Source organism: Ceratotherium simum, chromosome X (assembly GCF_057802395.1).
Source record: "Ceratotherium simum simum isolate JZ-2026a chromosome X, ASM5780239v1, whole genome shotgun sequence".
Taxonomy (NCBI): domain Eukaryota; kingdom Metazoa; phylum Chordata; class Mammalia; order Perissodactyla; family Rhinocerotidae; genus Ceratotherium; species Ceratotherium simum.
The window spans coordinates 117,395,619-117,411,688 of NC_141940.1; the positions used below are offsets into that span (position 1 = coordinate 117,395,619).

The 16,070-nt window shown below is 40.6% G+C and overlaps 2 protein-coding genes across 4 annotated transcripts in view; both read left to right on the forward strand.

Annotated features, from left to right (window-relative positions):
- PIR (pirin) overlaps positions 1–1,778 on the forward strand; it is a 90,643-nt gene extending 88,865 nt beyond the window's left edge. For all 3 annotated transcript variants that reach the window (XM_014791120.2, XM_087426388.1, XM_087426390.1), the window contains one exon: positions 1,455–1,778. In XM_014791120.2, coding sequence (XP_014646606.2) covers positions 1,455–1,570 — 116 coding nt within the window. In that variant the 3' untranslated portion in view covers positions 1,571–1,778. The remainder of the gene's footprint in view (positions 1–1,454) is intronic.
- Positions 1,779–1,952: 174 nt separating this feature from the next.
- VEGFD (vascular endothelial growth factor D) overlaps positions 1,953–16,070 on the forward strand; it is a 34,593-nt gene continuing 20,475 nt past the window's right edge. The window contains exon 1 of the mRNA XM_004435146.3: positions 1,953–2,702. Within this exon, the coding sequence (XP_004435203.1) occupies positions 2,613–2,702 (90 nt within the window). The 5' untranslated portion in view covers positions 1,953–2,612. The remainder of the gene's footprint in view (positions 2,703–16,070) is intronic.

A 16,070-nucleotide genomic window follows, 5' to 3' on the forward strand; every position in this document is an offset into this window, starting at 1 on the left:
TCTTATTCTCTGCAACCTCCCAAAAGGCCTCAACATCATCAAAACGTATCATCTTATGTCTTCCTTCTCAAGCGTTAAACTAAAGTGAGCGCCAAATCTGTGCTGATGAGCTAACAATGGTTGAGAAGTTTGAATGTGTTATTCCCTCTAAGTAAGACAGTTATATTTTAATCCGGGTCTCTCAGAGAAAGCCCCTTAGAGGAGGAACTTCCATAAAAGGAATGTCAGGAACCTCTGAAGACTGGTGGAAGAAATATACTGAATGGACAAATCTGTCTACTGTTTTCAAGGTACTGTCAATGCCATGTAAGAGCTGGCTTGTTTATCCAGCAGATCGTGGGAGTGATACAGTCCAGGACAGTATCCTTCTGCCCGTACGATATGTGGAGGAAAGGGCAGAGACAAACCCTTTGCCTCCTGGTGGATTAAGGGAGGACTTCTCCACTTTTAGCAAAACCCAAGTTCAAACCTAGAAATTAGACAAAGGGGCCGGCAAACTGTGACCCGTGGGCCACATCTGCCCACTGCATGTTTTTGTAAATAAAGTTTTATTGAAACACAGCCACATCCCTATTCTCTTTTGTATTGTCTGTGGCTGCTTTTGCACTTCAACAGAAGAGTGAGTAGTAGTTGAGACAGACACTGTCTGACCCACAAAATCTTAAATATATGCTATCTGGCCTTTTACAGAAAAAGTTTGCCAACCCCTAGAGAATCCAAAATGTGCTACTTTCTTGACTTGAAATTTTTGTAATCTCCTGTTTATTGTCAATAAGGTGCTACTAATTCTCAAAAATGACTTAGACCCTTCATGTAAGTACACAGCCTCATATACTGAGTAGACACCCAAACTGTGACAAGATTTGCCAGTTCTTTTTATCAGATTGGTTCAATTCTTGACATCAGCTAATGCTATGAAACTAACAACTACAGTAAATCTTAAAAGTTCTCATCACAAGAAAAAAAATTCTGTAGCTATGTGTGGTGACAGGTGTTAACGAGACTCATTGTGGTGATCATTTCTCAATATATAGAAATATCAAATCATTATGTTGTACACCCGAAACTAATATAACGTTGTAGATCAATTATACCTCAATAAAAAAAATAAGGAGAAAAAAACCTAGCAACTACAAAAATGGTTTATTATGATGGAACCAAACCTAAGAATGTTTTGAAGAAAGAGATTGCTATTGCTGATGACAGCCTGCAGTGGATGGGTGGGATGCAATAGTATTTGTTTACCTGAAGTTTGATCTTTATAATTATATACAATCCTCGTCAAGATACTTGCATTACAGTCCTTGGGGATTGGGCGCTGCGAAAATAACCTTTTACTGTTCAGATATGCCTGGATTTGTTTCAAATGAAGAACTACAGAAATATGTACCATTTCTAGTGACAGAAGAAAATATTGTCACCTACAACTTTCTGATTGTCTCTTTCTGCCCTAGGTCCATTCGTGATGAACACCAATGAAGAGATTTCTAAGGCCATTCTTGATTTCAGAAATGCGAAAAATGGGTTTGAAAGAGCCAAAACCTGGAAATCAAAGATTGGAAACGGGTGAAAAGCACAAGAGCAGATCTCGACGCTTTCTAAAATCTTGCCGTTTGTGGTATCCATCTGTTCAACGCATTCAATTTCCAAAGCTGACTTAGCTGGTTTTCTAGCTTCTAAGGAATTCCACACTAAAGTGATAACATGGTTTTTATAGGAATGCACATGAGATATTTACCGGCACATGCAAATAAACCTAATTGTTGCTTTTTAAAAAATCAATGTTCTTCATTTTGAGCTAAGTTACTAAGCTTCTGTTAAAAAAATCATTTTGTGTATGTTTGCCTTTTCGTGTGCGTATGGATATTTTGTTATTTTTGTACGTGTGTGAATTTTTTTAAGCAAATTTGATTGCTTTCTGTGTGTCACTGGCAGTAGATGTGTGAGCATCTGAGGTCCCTTCCTGAGCAATGCAATTTCGCTGCAGCAGTCATGCCTCTGTGCTGGGGTTTCACATTACAGGTTATCTGCGTTAAAATAACAGCAGTCCTGACGTTTGAGTCAGTTTTTAAAACTGCCCTGCTATTGGTAGGGACGCGACAGGATTACAGCCAAGACTTCCCTGCATTTTCTGCCAAAATCTGGGTCAGATTTAAGACACATGCTTCTGCAAGCTTCCATGAGGGTTGTGAAAAAAGTTTGACTCCAGAATTGGGTTCCAGCCTCTGGAGCTGCAAACATTGGTGGCTCCTTACAGAGCAACTAGAACCTGGGGCAGAGAGTGGAGAGAGTTTTTTGTAATTTTGCTGGACATGAAATGGATTTAGAGTGCCTTCTTATTTCAAGTGGAAGACATGTCCACCTCTTGATTATTTTTGGAGCATCAGAACATTTAATATTTTTTCATCTCTCTCCCCCCATAAGATTGTGCAAAAACGTGCCTTGACTAATTGAAGTCGTGTCATTGGATTTTGATCACAACTGATTATTTGTTTTTCCATGCGAAGTCTTGGGGTTTTGAACTTTCCTTCTGGAGGATGCCTTTTGAAACAGTTTTCTCTAGCTGCCTGATGTCACCTGCTTGGTAATCAGTGGATATTAAAATATTCAAAATGTACAGACAGTGGGCACTGGTGAATATTTTCATGATGTTTTATCTGCAATTGGTGCAGGGCTCCAGTTATGAACATGGACCAGTGAAGGTAGGTGAGCTCAATTTTTAATGTGATGCAGACTTTTTTATTGGCTTATACAGAAGACTTTCTTTCTTTGCCCCGACTATTTTGGAGACAATATAAAAATGCAGAACACTCCTAGTAGTGGACAGGATATATCCTGCATTTATTAATGAGTGTTCTGTTTCTTAGGCTTACTAAGATTCTTGGCATGAATGTTTGAAAATGCTGAGGGGTTTTTTGGAGAGGTAATGGAACACAAGAGAGCATTCTGGAATCTTCAGATGGGGAAGTTTCCCTTCAATTGTATATTCAGATGGCACAGTGATTTTCTAATGAAGCACTGATTTGTTTTTATGACACAGATAACTTTGTGGGCCATTTATTTTCAGATCGTTTGTGAGCAGCAAACGTTAGTTTATTTAGTTAGTTAATTTAGTTAGTTAATTTCTTCTGTAAATTGAAAACTACAGTGCTTTCTACAGATGTTTTCTATCTGGTTTTCCAAATTACCCATTGCCAGCATCTAGAAAAATGTTTTCTTGGAAGTTGTTTTGGTTTTTTGCTTTTTGAAACATGTAAAATTCAACAGTAATTGATTCTTTGGTTCTGTGAGCAAGCATCAGATAGACTCCAATGAAGTGAGAGTAATGCAAAAAAATTCACTGGGATGTTCCTGACTGAGCAATATTTCGCCCAATTTTATATACTTCATAGATTATATTGTTTTTTTCAGCTTTTTATTTTGAAAATATTTCAGATACAATTGTTTTGACTGAAGTGATGCTAAAGCATTATTGATTTAGGAATTTCTGGCTGTGAACAGACAATCAAATGTGGACTTCAGCTTTTGTAGCTGTTGTTGGGACATGCATTTTCAACAAGGGTGATATCGCCCCCAACAGGGGAGAAGTGGTCAGTGGGAGTGAAAACATTTTCCTCTTGTTATGTACAAAGCACAGATGTGCAGACAGTGCATAAACAGAAAACACGTGCAATGCATCTGAAAAGGCCGAGCGCGGTGTCTGGGGTAGACAGTCACCTTGCCCCTCGGTCCCTACCTTTCTAACTTTCCAAATTCCAAATGGACGTGGGAGAGGTCCCAGTCCTTCAGCTCCTCTTCTTTGCCGCCAGCCTGGACGTTGGATCTCAATGCCAGATTGCAGGTAAAAGGGAATCCAATTCTGAGCCTGGGTGACAGGAGAGAAAAACTGGACTTGTTCAGGCTGCTCAACTTTTTATAAGTCCACAAAACTTAGGAATCCTTTATGTGTGTTGGGTTCATGGAGTTGGAGTATTTTTTTCCGGTTTTAGTGCATGGAGTTTTAAAATGTTCCCATTTTACTTTGAAACATCCATTTATTTGATGGTACAAGGGGAGACTGAATTGTTGGAAATAAGGAGTATTCTTTAGGTCGTTCAGCTCTTTTAAAGAGCACAGACCCCAAGAATTCCTTCGGTGTCCGGGGCACGGTGAGGTTTAGATGTTTCGGATTACTGCTGACACAGAAACTTATCTAATGGGGCCGTGGGGGAAAGTGGTTGAATTTACAGGTGACAGAAAACCTGTCCTTATACATGGAAGATGCCGCGTTATATGCTTAGTATACTGTTAGCAATTTTTTAAATACACATACGAATTTCCTTTAAAAAGTGAAGCTACATATTCTGAGCTTATGTGCGTCAAACCCCCAGCTAAATTAAATATTTCCGATGTGAAGGGAAAGGTGCCTATGGTTAAGCAGAAATTTGGGCATCAACATGACTGGGTAGTGATGTGTAAGGAGCTGTGTCATATTGGTTATTACACTTTTCATTCCCCCCAACATTTTCTTAAGAGAAAATCTAAGAAGAAATATGTTCCTTAATGTTAATGTTGTTTTTGTTTAAATTAAAATTTAGTATGAAAGCATATTCAGGACGGTAATGGTTTGGACACTGGGATATGAATTTATTTTTTGCCTTTTGAGATAAAAATGTTTCATTTATTACGAGATGTTTGCAGGGTCCTCCTCTGTAGGAGGTCTGTGAGCATGTTCTTCTGTCCACCCACCCCTCTTGTAACCACCTCTTTTCCAGAATGGACTGCACTGCCAATTCTAGCCCTAGGTTGCCCTTCCCCCACAGTCCTCACTTTCTAGTTTTGAACATTCCCCTGGTTTTTCAGGTTAGACTAGCGTTGCCTCTACTACAATTAAATGAGTCTGTGAACATTTTTTCTGCAGCAGCCATGCAAACAGCTACTAATACCCCCGGTAGTTGCACTTAATGCCGTTTGAGTGTAAGGCATCGTAATTTCATTAGTCTTGCCACTTGTACTTTGAGAAGTGTTTGGGGTCAGCAGTGCATGGAATTTGTGAACTGAGATAAATCTGTTTGAAAATCTTGACTCAAATCTACTGTATATACTGTTTAGCTGCTAAGTTTCTCAATCTAAGCAGAGCAGGTTTTCTTCTAGAAATAAGGTTAACCCAATGCCTATTCTGGGCTCACTAATATAATCGGATTAAGTATCTAGATGTGGGATTTGTTTTTGTGTCTGTTTTCTCCAGCTTTTTTATACAGTTGGGGTAGTCATACACAGTTGCACAGGGTGTGCACTGCACAACTCTAGGAAGCTCCATCCACATAGACTCACATCTGTAGGTGACAGCCCTGAGTACAATGGTGTAGACACTCTGGGCATTTGGTAAATAAATACATGCAACCTCACTGTCGTGTCATTCCCGTTGACCTTCTGGCCAACACTATTTCTGGTTTATTTGATAAGCAGTTCTTGTCACCAGGAATCATGGCGTCTCCTTAAGCCACTAGGGGAAGCCAGCCTCCATAAATCTTTTCAAAGTCACTGATGCAGGCATATCAGTAGAGCGATAAAAGAATTTGGGTGATGGTAGGCTTTCCCAACTCTTTTCTGGCGAAATTTGTTTCCTTCTCCCCCACACTACCTTTTAGCCCCCTCTTTCTTAACCTCACTAGTGGAAGAATATTGGTGGATGTTGGAGTCATTCGAACTCTGTGTAAGACTGGAATAAGCCCGAGATCCACAGGAATGTGAGGCACCTCTACCTTCCACGAGAAGCCACTTGGCTCCCAAGACTACATAACCTTTGTGTCACTTGCCTTCTGGAATTGTCTCTAAAGTGAACTGAATAACAAGGACTGAGGTGCCCCTTCCATATTTAACTCTGAGAAGCAGGCCCGCCCCCGTGCCCCTTCCTATTCCCATTTCCAAAGTCATGCACGGGAAAGTCCATTGACTATGTTGCTAGTCAAATGGTCCAACAAACTCTTGCCCACTTTTGTGTCGGGCACAGTCCTTGGCACAAAAGACATTTGAAATATTTTCCATTAATTTCTTCTTTATTTATGACCTTGTAGTTAAATGTGTTGAATTACAAAGACACAGATCTATTCTATCCTAGTTAGTCACTTTTAGCTGGTAGTTGAAGCTTTTATATCACTATAGCATATTATTGGTACTCAGGATACAATAGAACTCCCTGTATCTTATATCTTGAATATAATACTTCCTTGTATGACTTATCTTTTAATTTAAAAATCCCAATTTAGACTTGTGGATAAACCTTTACTATAGACCCCTAAGAGCTCTAGAAAAAAATAATATTAAAGCTGAAAGTTGAGCAAGTTCTATTATGGACCCTCTCTTGGGACAGGCTTGTAAAGACAATTTATGGAATGAGAATATAGTATTTGGACACATGGATGCTTCCCATGTCGAACTTGATGTAATAAGATCTGGAATTCCCAGACACATTTATCTTGCCGTAATTGGCGAGAGGTCCTGGAGAAATAGGGACATAAATGACAGTAAAATTGTTTCTGAGCACATTTCCAAGCTCAAGTCTTTCCTCCCACTTGAGATTAGCAGAGAGTGCAGGAAACTATATATAATTGGGAATGTGCTTGACATGAGACTTTTCTTCCTAGGTTGCTTTCATGGTGGTAAACCCACTTTTCTCTCTCTCTTGCCACTAGTTCTTAGTCTCCACCAAGATACTAAGACATTTTAAAGCAAAGACACTCTGAGGCCCGCTGCATCATGAAAGCGTTGACTGGTTGTGATGGCCTGATTCGTGAAAGCTCTCCCTTGCCTCTCATTGGACCTTCCCAACGTGCAACAATTCATTCATTTATTTCTCGAGCACCTACCATGTCTCGGCACTGATCTCCATGCTGGGAATGCAACAGGAAATAAGACAATGTTTCAACTCTTGTGGAACTTATGTTCCAAGTGTGCTGGGTGGAGGCACACAACACGCAAATCTGTAACATGTCAGGGGTGATTAGTGCCAGGAAGAAAATGAAGCAGGAGGCCAGAGCCACAGTTGCTGAGGTTGGAGAAGTAGCCACGGCAGATCATGTAGGGTGTGGCTGTGTTTCAATAAAACTTTATGGACACTGAAATTTGAATTGTATGTCATTTTCATGCATCATGAAATCTTATTTTCATTCGTTTTAACCATTTAAAAATGTAAAAAATAATTCTTAGCTCATAGGCCATACAAAAATAGGCTGCAAGCTAGATTTGGCCCAGAGGTCATAGTTTGCTGACCCTGATCTATATCATTACACTGTTTTATCCTCTTCATAGTATGTATCATTAGCTGACATTTTTTATTTGCTTATGTATAAGTTTATTGCTTTGTCACCCTCCACTGGAATGAAAGCTTTTTGAGAACAGGACCTTGTCATTGTCTTGTTTACTTCAGTGTCTCAATCACCTAGTGCAGAGCCTGTAATAGAGTGGATACTAAAAGAAGCATTTGTTGACTGTCTGAGGGACTAGGCTTCTAGGATTTTGAGATACCCAGCTTATGAAGCACTGCATTAAATAGTCTCTGGCATCTATTCTCATCATGGCTTATCTGATTTCATTTTTTTAAATTCTAAAGCATTTTTTTATAAGGCGGTATATTCACCCTGTGCTATTTTCCTGTGGGGGATTACAGAGGATTTGGGTGGAGGTATCAAATCTTCCAGCGTCCTTCCAGCCACAAGCTATCCTATAAAGTGTTCACTTCTGTGAGCCAGTTGTAGAAGGACACTTCCTTAGCCCATTATTGCAATCTGGTGGTCACAGAAAGAGAAATGGGCAAGGCAGCATCTGGCCACACAGCAGATCTGGATAAAACCTTGATGATTTCCTTCAGCTGTGAAATCCTTACGTGCTATCTATGTTTTCATCTTATGCCAAGTGGTCTGTGAAGATATGGTAAATTGTGGCAAAGTACTCTGGTCAGATACTTTATCAGTCAGGCTAGGCTAGGATGTGCTGCAATAACAAACAACCCCAAAATCTTGGTGGCTCATAAACAACAGAGGTTTATTTATTGCTCGTACCACGCAACCATCCTGGTTCATCCAGGGTCAACTCCACATCAGGATGAAGCGGGCTGAGCATCCACATCTTGAATGTCATTAATCACCATACAGAGGGAAAGACAGCCCTAGAGAGTCTCGCCCTGGCAGTTAAATGCTCTGGCCTGGAAGTGACACCCATCACTTCTGGTCACAGCCCCTTGACCCACTGCCCCATCCAACCACAGGGGGCCAGGAAGCGTCATCCTTCCATGTACTCATAATGTGGAAAGCTGAGAACATTTGGTGAACAGTATTGACTAGCACACACAATGTTGGTCACTTCTAAATGTTTCTGAACATACCTTTGAGATGAGAAACAAGCATGGTTGGACACTGGAGTAGAATCGTTGAAGGAAGACGCTCAGGTTTATTTTGGCTGCTCAGGAGGCTGCTTCTCCCCAGGAAAATGAAAGCTGTACATTCAGTTCAGTAAACATTTGTGGAGTGTCTACCATGTGTCAAGCACATGAGTGGAAATGATGTTTTTATAAAATAAAGATGTCCTAGTTATTTGCATGTCTTACCGACAGCCAAGGAGTTCAGTTTGGCCCATGAGAAGAATAAGTTTAATGCCTGAAACTTCAATAATGTAAATTTTTATGAGTCTCTTTTTGTCATTCATTGTTACCTAAATAATTATAACACTCACGTGTTGGAGAAAAGTATTGCTTTCTTGAAATCTAGGTTTGGCTAAAATTATTTCTGGAGAGAGACAATGACGTGTCAAATATTGCTATGGGAAATATTTTCTTATTGCTTACTGTTCCATTCTGGAAAGAGTTAGGAAGAGTGTAATTTTGATTGAATGAATACCTTGAGTTCATCCTAAATAAGAGACTCCCCAAAAGGAAAAAAGTGGGATGATAAAAGCAACTTTTGCCATGGTGTGTTTGGTTCATAACTACACTGTCACAGCAAGACTGGGGATCATTGGGCATCTTAGACAATGCCGAGGATGTTGGTGAGGAAGAGGAGGAAAACAGTGGATGTTGACATGGAACCACTGCGTCTTTAGGAGGAAAAGTGAAAAGGGCCATCCTGGGCTGACTGCCAGTGGCATGGCAGGGCTGCCTTGTGAAAAGGATGATGAGGTTTCACATAAAGATCTTCTGCCCATCCAATGGATGATGTTACACTTAGGCTAAAATACGGCTGTAGCAGTTAACTCTTGCCACAATAATGCTATGTAACAAACCAGTCCAAATTTCAGTGGCTTAAAGCATCTATAATCTGTTATTCTCACTTATGTTTCTGTGGGTTGGCTGGGAGTCAGCGGTTCAAGGCTCAAACTATAGGTTGAGTGGGGGTCTGCCCCACGTCTCTCATCCTCCTTGGATCAGTGGGCTAGTAGGGGCAGCTGCTTGTGGTGATGGTGGAAATGTAGGAGAACTATGCAATCATAAGTTCAGTTCAGTACTCTGCTTGCACCGTGTCTTGTAACGTCCCATTGGTCAAAGCAGGTCACATGGCCCAACATCAGTGAGGCTGAGAAATATACTCCTCCCCTGGCAGGGGTGGAGGAGGCAGTAAAATTGTTTTTAACAATACCTAATTACCATAAAGGCTTTGGGTTTTTTCCTTAGACATTAGGCCCTTGATCTTTGAGATCAGTGATAAAAAGACTAACAGACCTCAGGAATATATACTCTTGGGGTTATTCAGAGCATCCTTTTAGAGTTTTGCCGCTCAAGCCCATCCCACATTCATCTACCCCCACATTTCCTAAGCACAGATGCATCAAGTGGGAGCAGAGGCATTTGAGTAGAGCATGGATTTAAAACATGTAAAGGGGGGACATACACATACAAATGCTAGACAACTTGGCTAGAGAGAAAACCACCAACAATATTCATCAAGTTGGAGGATGTGGAGGTCCCAGGCATCTTAGCCTTCTAGTATGCCCTTAAAATACCCTGCAGCTCTGCACACACACTCAAAGAAATGCATTCATGCAATGAGTGCACGCGCACACACACTTTGCATTTGTAGTTCCTTTCCTTCGTCTAAATTTAATTAAACACCCTGGGTTTCTCATATATATGCATTTAAACATAGAACCGCATGAGTGAAAGAGCCACCGGTAGCATGAGGCCCCCCAAATGGCCAGGTTTCTGGATTTCAGAGAAGCAGGAGCAGGCCCTCAGCTGGTTCCATCAGAGCAGCTGCAGCAGTCGCAGTCACAACAGTAATTCTTAGCAAGTGTGCACTCTGCTCCCCGCCCTCAGTTGGTACACCACATGCCGTTAGGTACCATCTGTTCTAGGTAAGGCCAGACCCTGATAACAGAATACGAAGGTTTACGAAGCGGGTTGTTTTTCTCTTCATCCATCTGTAAAGACATATGTCAAACCTGAGCAGATACTTTAAAATTGGCCTTTCATCTGAAAATACCTCCAAGAAATATTAAAGGAAAAAAAGAAGAAAAAGAACAAGTTTGTCCTTGATTTACCCTGGAAAAGTTTTTCTCTTTTTAATTTGTATTTACTGTGATTGGAGTTGCCACATCTTGTTCTTTTCACACTCACCCCTCTGGTTCCTGAGGGAAATCAAGGGCCATAAAACGCAGACCTCTAAATCCCAACACAGGACCAGATGCCCCACCCCTGGGAAAGGAAAGAAAGGAAATGAACTTTATTGAGCGCCTACTCTGTACTTGACGCTTTCCCATGTATGACCTCATATAATCTCCACACCAGCTCTATGAGATGAGTACTATTAGCATTGCCATCTGTAAACAAAGAAACCAGGGTTAAGGAAGTTAAATAATTGACCCTCAGGCAAATAGCTAAAAAGGAGCGGTGCCTGGATTCAAAGCCAGCTTACTTTATTTTTTTGAAGTTATTGTATAGTAAAATTAACATTTTTTTCCTTTTGGTGTGCAGTTCTATGAAGTTAACACATGTATAGATCTGTGTAACCGCCACCATAATCAGGACACAGAAAAAAAATCATTTATACCACTCTTTTATAGTCACAACCTCCTCCCAATCTCTGATCTGTTCTCCATCACTATTGCTTTGGTTTTCTGAGAATGTCATAAGTGGAATCTTACGGTACGTAACCTTTTGAGATTGGCTTCTTTTACTCCCGACACCTCTGAGATCCATCCAAGTTGCTGCGCGTACCAGCAGCTCATTCCCTTCTATTGCCAAGCGGTATTCCGTGGAATGGATGTAGCATGGTTTGCTTAACCATTCATCCATTGAATGACATATGGGTTGTTTCCAGTTTGGGGGCTATTACAAAGAAAGTTACTATAAACATTAGTGTAAAGGTTTTTGTGTGAACCTAAGTCCTCATTTATCAAGCGTAAATTCCCAGGAGTGGGAGTGCTGGGTCATATGGTGAGTGTATGTTGAACTTTATAAGAAACCACCAACACGTTTTCCAGAGTGCTATACCATTCAGAGCCAGTGTTGAATAATTCAAATCCGTGCTGTCCTCTCTCCAGTAAGCTGTCTGTCCAGATGACAGAGTGGTTTACAGTATCGAGCAAAGCTTCCTTTTGAGCAATGTTATTTCTTTCCACTTGGGAGCTGTGAGAGGCAAAGTCACAAAACTTCAATTTGGACTCACAAGTCTAACCTGGCCTGCACAGACTCCTTGACAGGTGGGAGAGTGAGAAAGAGGAACAGAGGGGCAGGGGGACAATATCTGTGGAGGACAGCTGGGAGCGTGACCGTGCAACTTGGACCCCAAACCAGGGAAAATTTAGTGGTTTTGGCTAAGCCTTAAACATCAAGTTAAAGATGAAATGAAAAATGGTCTTCCAGTGAAACAGAAGAAGTTGCTAAGAGGTGGAGGGAACACAGAACCATCTGTATTGCAATCTGATCCGCCTCTCCAAACCCACTACAAAGGGAAATTGCTGACTGCGGTTCCCTTGAACTCCAAGGGCGAGTAATAAGAGAACTGTGCCCTCAGGCAGCACCTGTAAATCCCTAAGCAAATCTAGGGAAAGCTGTGTGAAACGTGATGCCCCCGTAGCTCGCCCCAAAGCTTCTGGGTATTCCGAATATACAAATTCTATCCACCCCACTCCCTTATCACCAAACTTCCTGAAGACATTGCCAACACAGCTTGACAAAATAGCATCCAGTTTTTAAAAGGCTTGGAAACATAGTCTTAGACCCACAGTTCTCAAGAGGTCCAGTGAGGAATTTTGCAAAGCTGGTCTCCTTTTCCATATCTACAACAGGGGGATTCTTAACACCATGGGACTGGAATGGCCCAAGAAAAGCTTTTTGCAGCTCCTTGAGGAAAGTAGTCAGGGTCCCCACTCAGAAATTCCTTGCTGAAGGCCTGACAGCTCAGATCCAGGATGGGAACCCAGCGGTGTACTCCTGAGCCGTGCTCCTTCCACTTGCCATCTATGTTTATGTTCTCATTTATGTTTTCTTTCAAATATTTTATAGACTGCCTTGTGAAAGGACTATAATTTATACTTCCCTGTTGAATTCCAGTAGGTTAAAGCAGTAGCTATTATTTTTAATTCTGTTTTGAGAAATGGATTGTTTTGGCTTGTTGGGAATTTGAGAAGCAATTTATTCTGTCATCTAGGATGGTCTCGCATAAGGCTGCTGACCTCCTCGTACTGTTTAGCCTGGAAAACAATATTTTTGGTCTTCAATCTTGAAAAAGTTGTACAGGTTGGGCACTGGTCCACAAACAGGTGACTTGAGTTAAGAAAAGGCTTTGAAAATCCAGTTCAGCAAGATACTCATACAGATATTTTGAATACAAGGTATAACTCAAAGAAGTTTAAAAAATAAGACTATTTCTCAGCTGCACCTGCCATTTATTCGCTACTAAATGGACTTGTACGTACCTCAGGCACTAACCCAGGTCTTTGAACTTAAACCAGCATGCAGCACCTCCAAAATTAGTGGTTCTCATTAAAATCGCTTGGGAAGATTTTCTTTTTTTGCTGAGGAAGATTCACCCTGAGCTAACATCCACTGCCAATCTTCCCTTTTTGTATGTGAGCCACTGCCACAGCGTGGCCACTGACAGATGAGTGGTGTAGGTCCGCGCCCAGGAACTGAACCCAGGCCGCCAAAGTGGAGTGTGCCAAATTTAACCACTAGGCCACCAGGGCTGGCCTGGGAAGATTTTTTAAATACACTTTCTATTTTGAAGTAATTGTAGATTTACAGAATAGTTGTAAAGATAGTATAGAGAATTTCTGTATATAGCTCACCCAGCTTCCCCTAAGACTAGCAAACACTTGGGAAGTTTTTTAAAATCCTGTTGGCAAAGCTGTGGCCCAGACCCATAAAAGGAGAATCTCTGAGGATAGGCTTCAAGCATCAATATTTCTTTGCAGCTTCTTCCCAGGCAGATTTAAGGTGAAGCCAAGGTTGAGAAGCTCTGCTACAAACCCTTACTTCTCAAAGTGTGGTCAGCCAACAAACAGTATTGTTTTAGAAATGCAACATCCTAGGTCTCACCCCAAAGCTACTGCATCAGACTCTGCATTCTAACAAGATTGCCAGGTAATTAGTATGCATATTAAGTTTTGAGAAGCACTGCTCTATGTAAAAGATTAAACAGACCACACAAACCTGGGCCCAATAGCTATTTGTTAAATTCATATAAGTATTTATTACTCATAAATTCCTGCATCGGACATGTATTAAGTGCTTATTATATAAAAAGATGAACCAGACACGCATTCTACTCTCAAGGAGATCACAGTCTAGTAAGGGAAATGCAATGTGTTCATAAGTAAGATAGTCTAAGTTAGGGACATCATAAAAAGCTTGATGGAAGAGGTGGCATTTGATTTGGACTTGGAAGGGGTACACCTAGAGGAAGATACTTAAAAGATAAGTGATATAGTTTGAACAAATGAATAATGTCAGGGTTAGATTTTCTGTAGTGTTTGATGAATCAATTTGTTTATTCATACATTTAATAAATATTTATTTAGCTCTTACTATCGCTATGTGAATAACACATATTACTGCCCCAATGGCCCTTGCAATCCAGTGGGGAAGACAAGCACTAAGCAAGTAGTGACACAAATCATTCATGCGTATCTGTGGTGGTAAACCCTGGGAAGAAAAACGGTGGGGTGCTGGAATCCATGTGACCGAGGGACCAGACCTAGGCAGACGTGGGAATTGTGGGGGAGGTTTCCCTAAGAAGGTAACGCCTGGTTGAGAAAGTTTTAGTTAGAAAGTGGACAGCACTCCAAGCAGATGGAATGGCATGGACTAAGGCCAAAGCAAGGAGAAATGGACAAAAGAGTAAACCAATGAAATGGATGTCCAGTAATATTCCATTCAACTCTCCAACGTTTTCCATTGCCTCCTGAATTGGTACAAGTAGCCCGGCCTTCAAGCTTCAAATCTTTCCTCTTTTTTGTTTTAAACAACTATATTGATATATAATTTATATACTATAAAATTTACCTCTTCACCATTCCTTATATTTTAAGTAATTCAATGATTTTTAGTAAACTTACTGAGTTGTGCAGCCATCATTCATATAAGATCTCTTGTGCCCTTTTACAATTAATCCTCATTCCCACTCCCAGCCCCAGGTAGCCAATAATCTGTTTTCTGTCTCTTGGGTAATACCTAAGAATGGAATTGGTTGGTCATATGGTAAATCTATGTTTAACTTTTTAAATAACTGCTAAACTCTTTTCCAAAGTGACAGCACCATTTTACAATCCCATCGGCAGTGTGTGAGGGTTCCCATTGCTCAACATCCCTGACAACACGTGGTACTGTCAGTCTTTTTGACTATAGCCATCCTAGTGGATGGCTACCTCCTGCACCTACCTCACTGCACCAACCTCTCTTCCTAATTTTATTTGCCAGTCCCCTCACTCTTAAACTGCTCTGTGCCCACCCAAAGTGAACCTCCTGCTGTTTTTTCCAGTGGGGCTCTTTGCTATCCCCAAATCATGCCTTTGTTTGCTCTTTGAATGTGTTACTTGACTAGATGTTTTTTTGGAGGGAGAGAGGGTGGAGATTTAGATTTCAGATTAGTAGGAGTACAGAAGGCCTTTGATTTCCCCACAATGTGGACACCTCCAAATCCCTCCTACAGACCCAGCCACCATACCTTTCCAAACATCTTGCCTGCCATCTTAGTCACACTTGGCCTAGATTACTGCCTAAGGCTGAGCTATGGAGATGCTCATGCTTCCTCAGGGAAGAATGCTACGTGAACTTAGAAATTAACAAAAGGAGACATGGCTACCCTTCTTATTGTACCACAGAAAGCAGTATACATTTAAATAATGGTAAAATCTTGTTAGAAAGACCTTAAGCCTCCCAATTTAGAAACTGGCTTATGGTAGCCAAGACATCAAAGAATGATTTGTTATTTAGGAGTGAAATTGCTAACAGTCTTGGATTAATTACCAAGAAGAAAAAAAAAGATGCTGCTGTAATAAAAAGCAGAGATCTGGTGACCCTGTTTCACTTCCTTCCTCTTGCTGACTGCTTTCTAATTATTTTAGTTTTGATTAGTACTTCCATTAGAAAATAGGAAGAAATTATGAACAACTTACTTGGCAAATGTTTGGTAGTTAAAACCATTGAAATCAGTAGTTTAAATATGTATTTGGGACTATATTTACAATTTTTAATTTTTGTCTTGCCCAAGCAGATAACATAAAGTTAATTATACAAAAATCAACCAGTGCAGAAAGCCTATTGGAATCAGCCATTCTTGACCCTTGGTAAACGTGTGCCCCCAATGAATTAGTTGTAAGGTTTCTGCTTATGCTGAATTGCTAGTACTTCCACTTGTAATAGCAAAATGACTGTCTGAAATTTCTCAGTTATTTCAAACTAGGTTTTAAATTATGAGGCTTAAAGTATGCTTAAATAACTCTGAGTACTTGAGTAAACGCTGCATTTTTTATGATGAGGCAAGTCATATGAGCCATTCAACGGCTTTAATTTAATCCAGAGAGTTGATATTTTCTCCTCAGTTCTCATGGTTGGACAGTTTAAAAATATTTCTGAGATTGAATTGAAACCTGTAAGA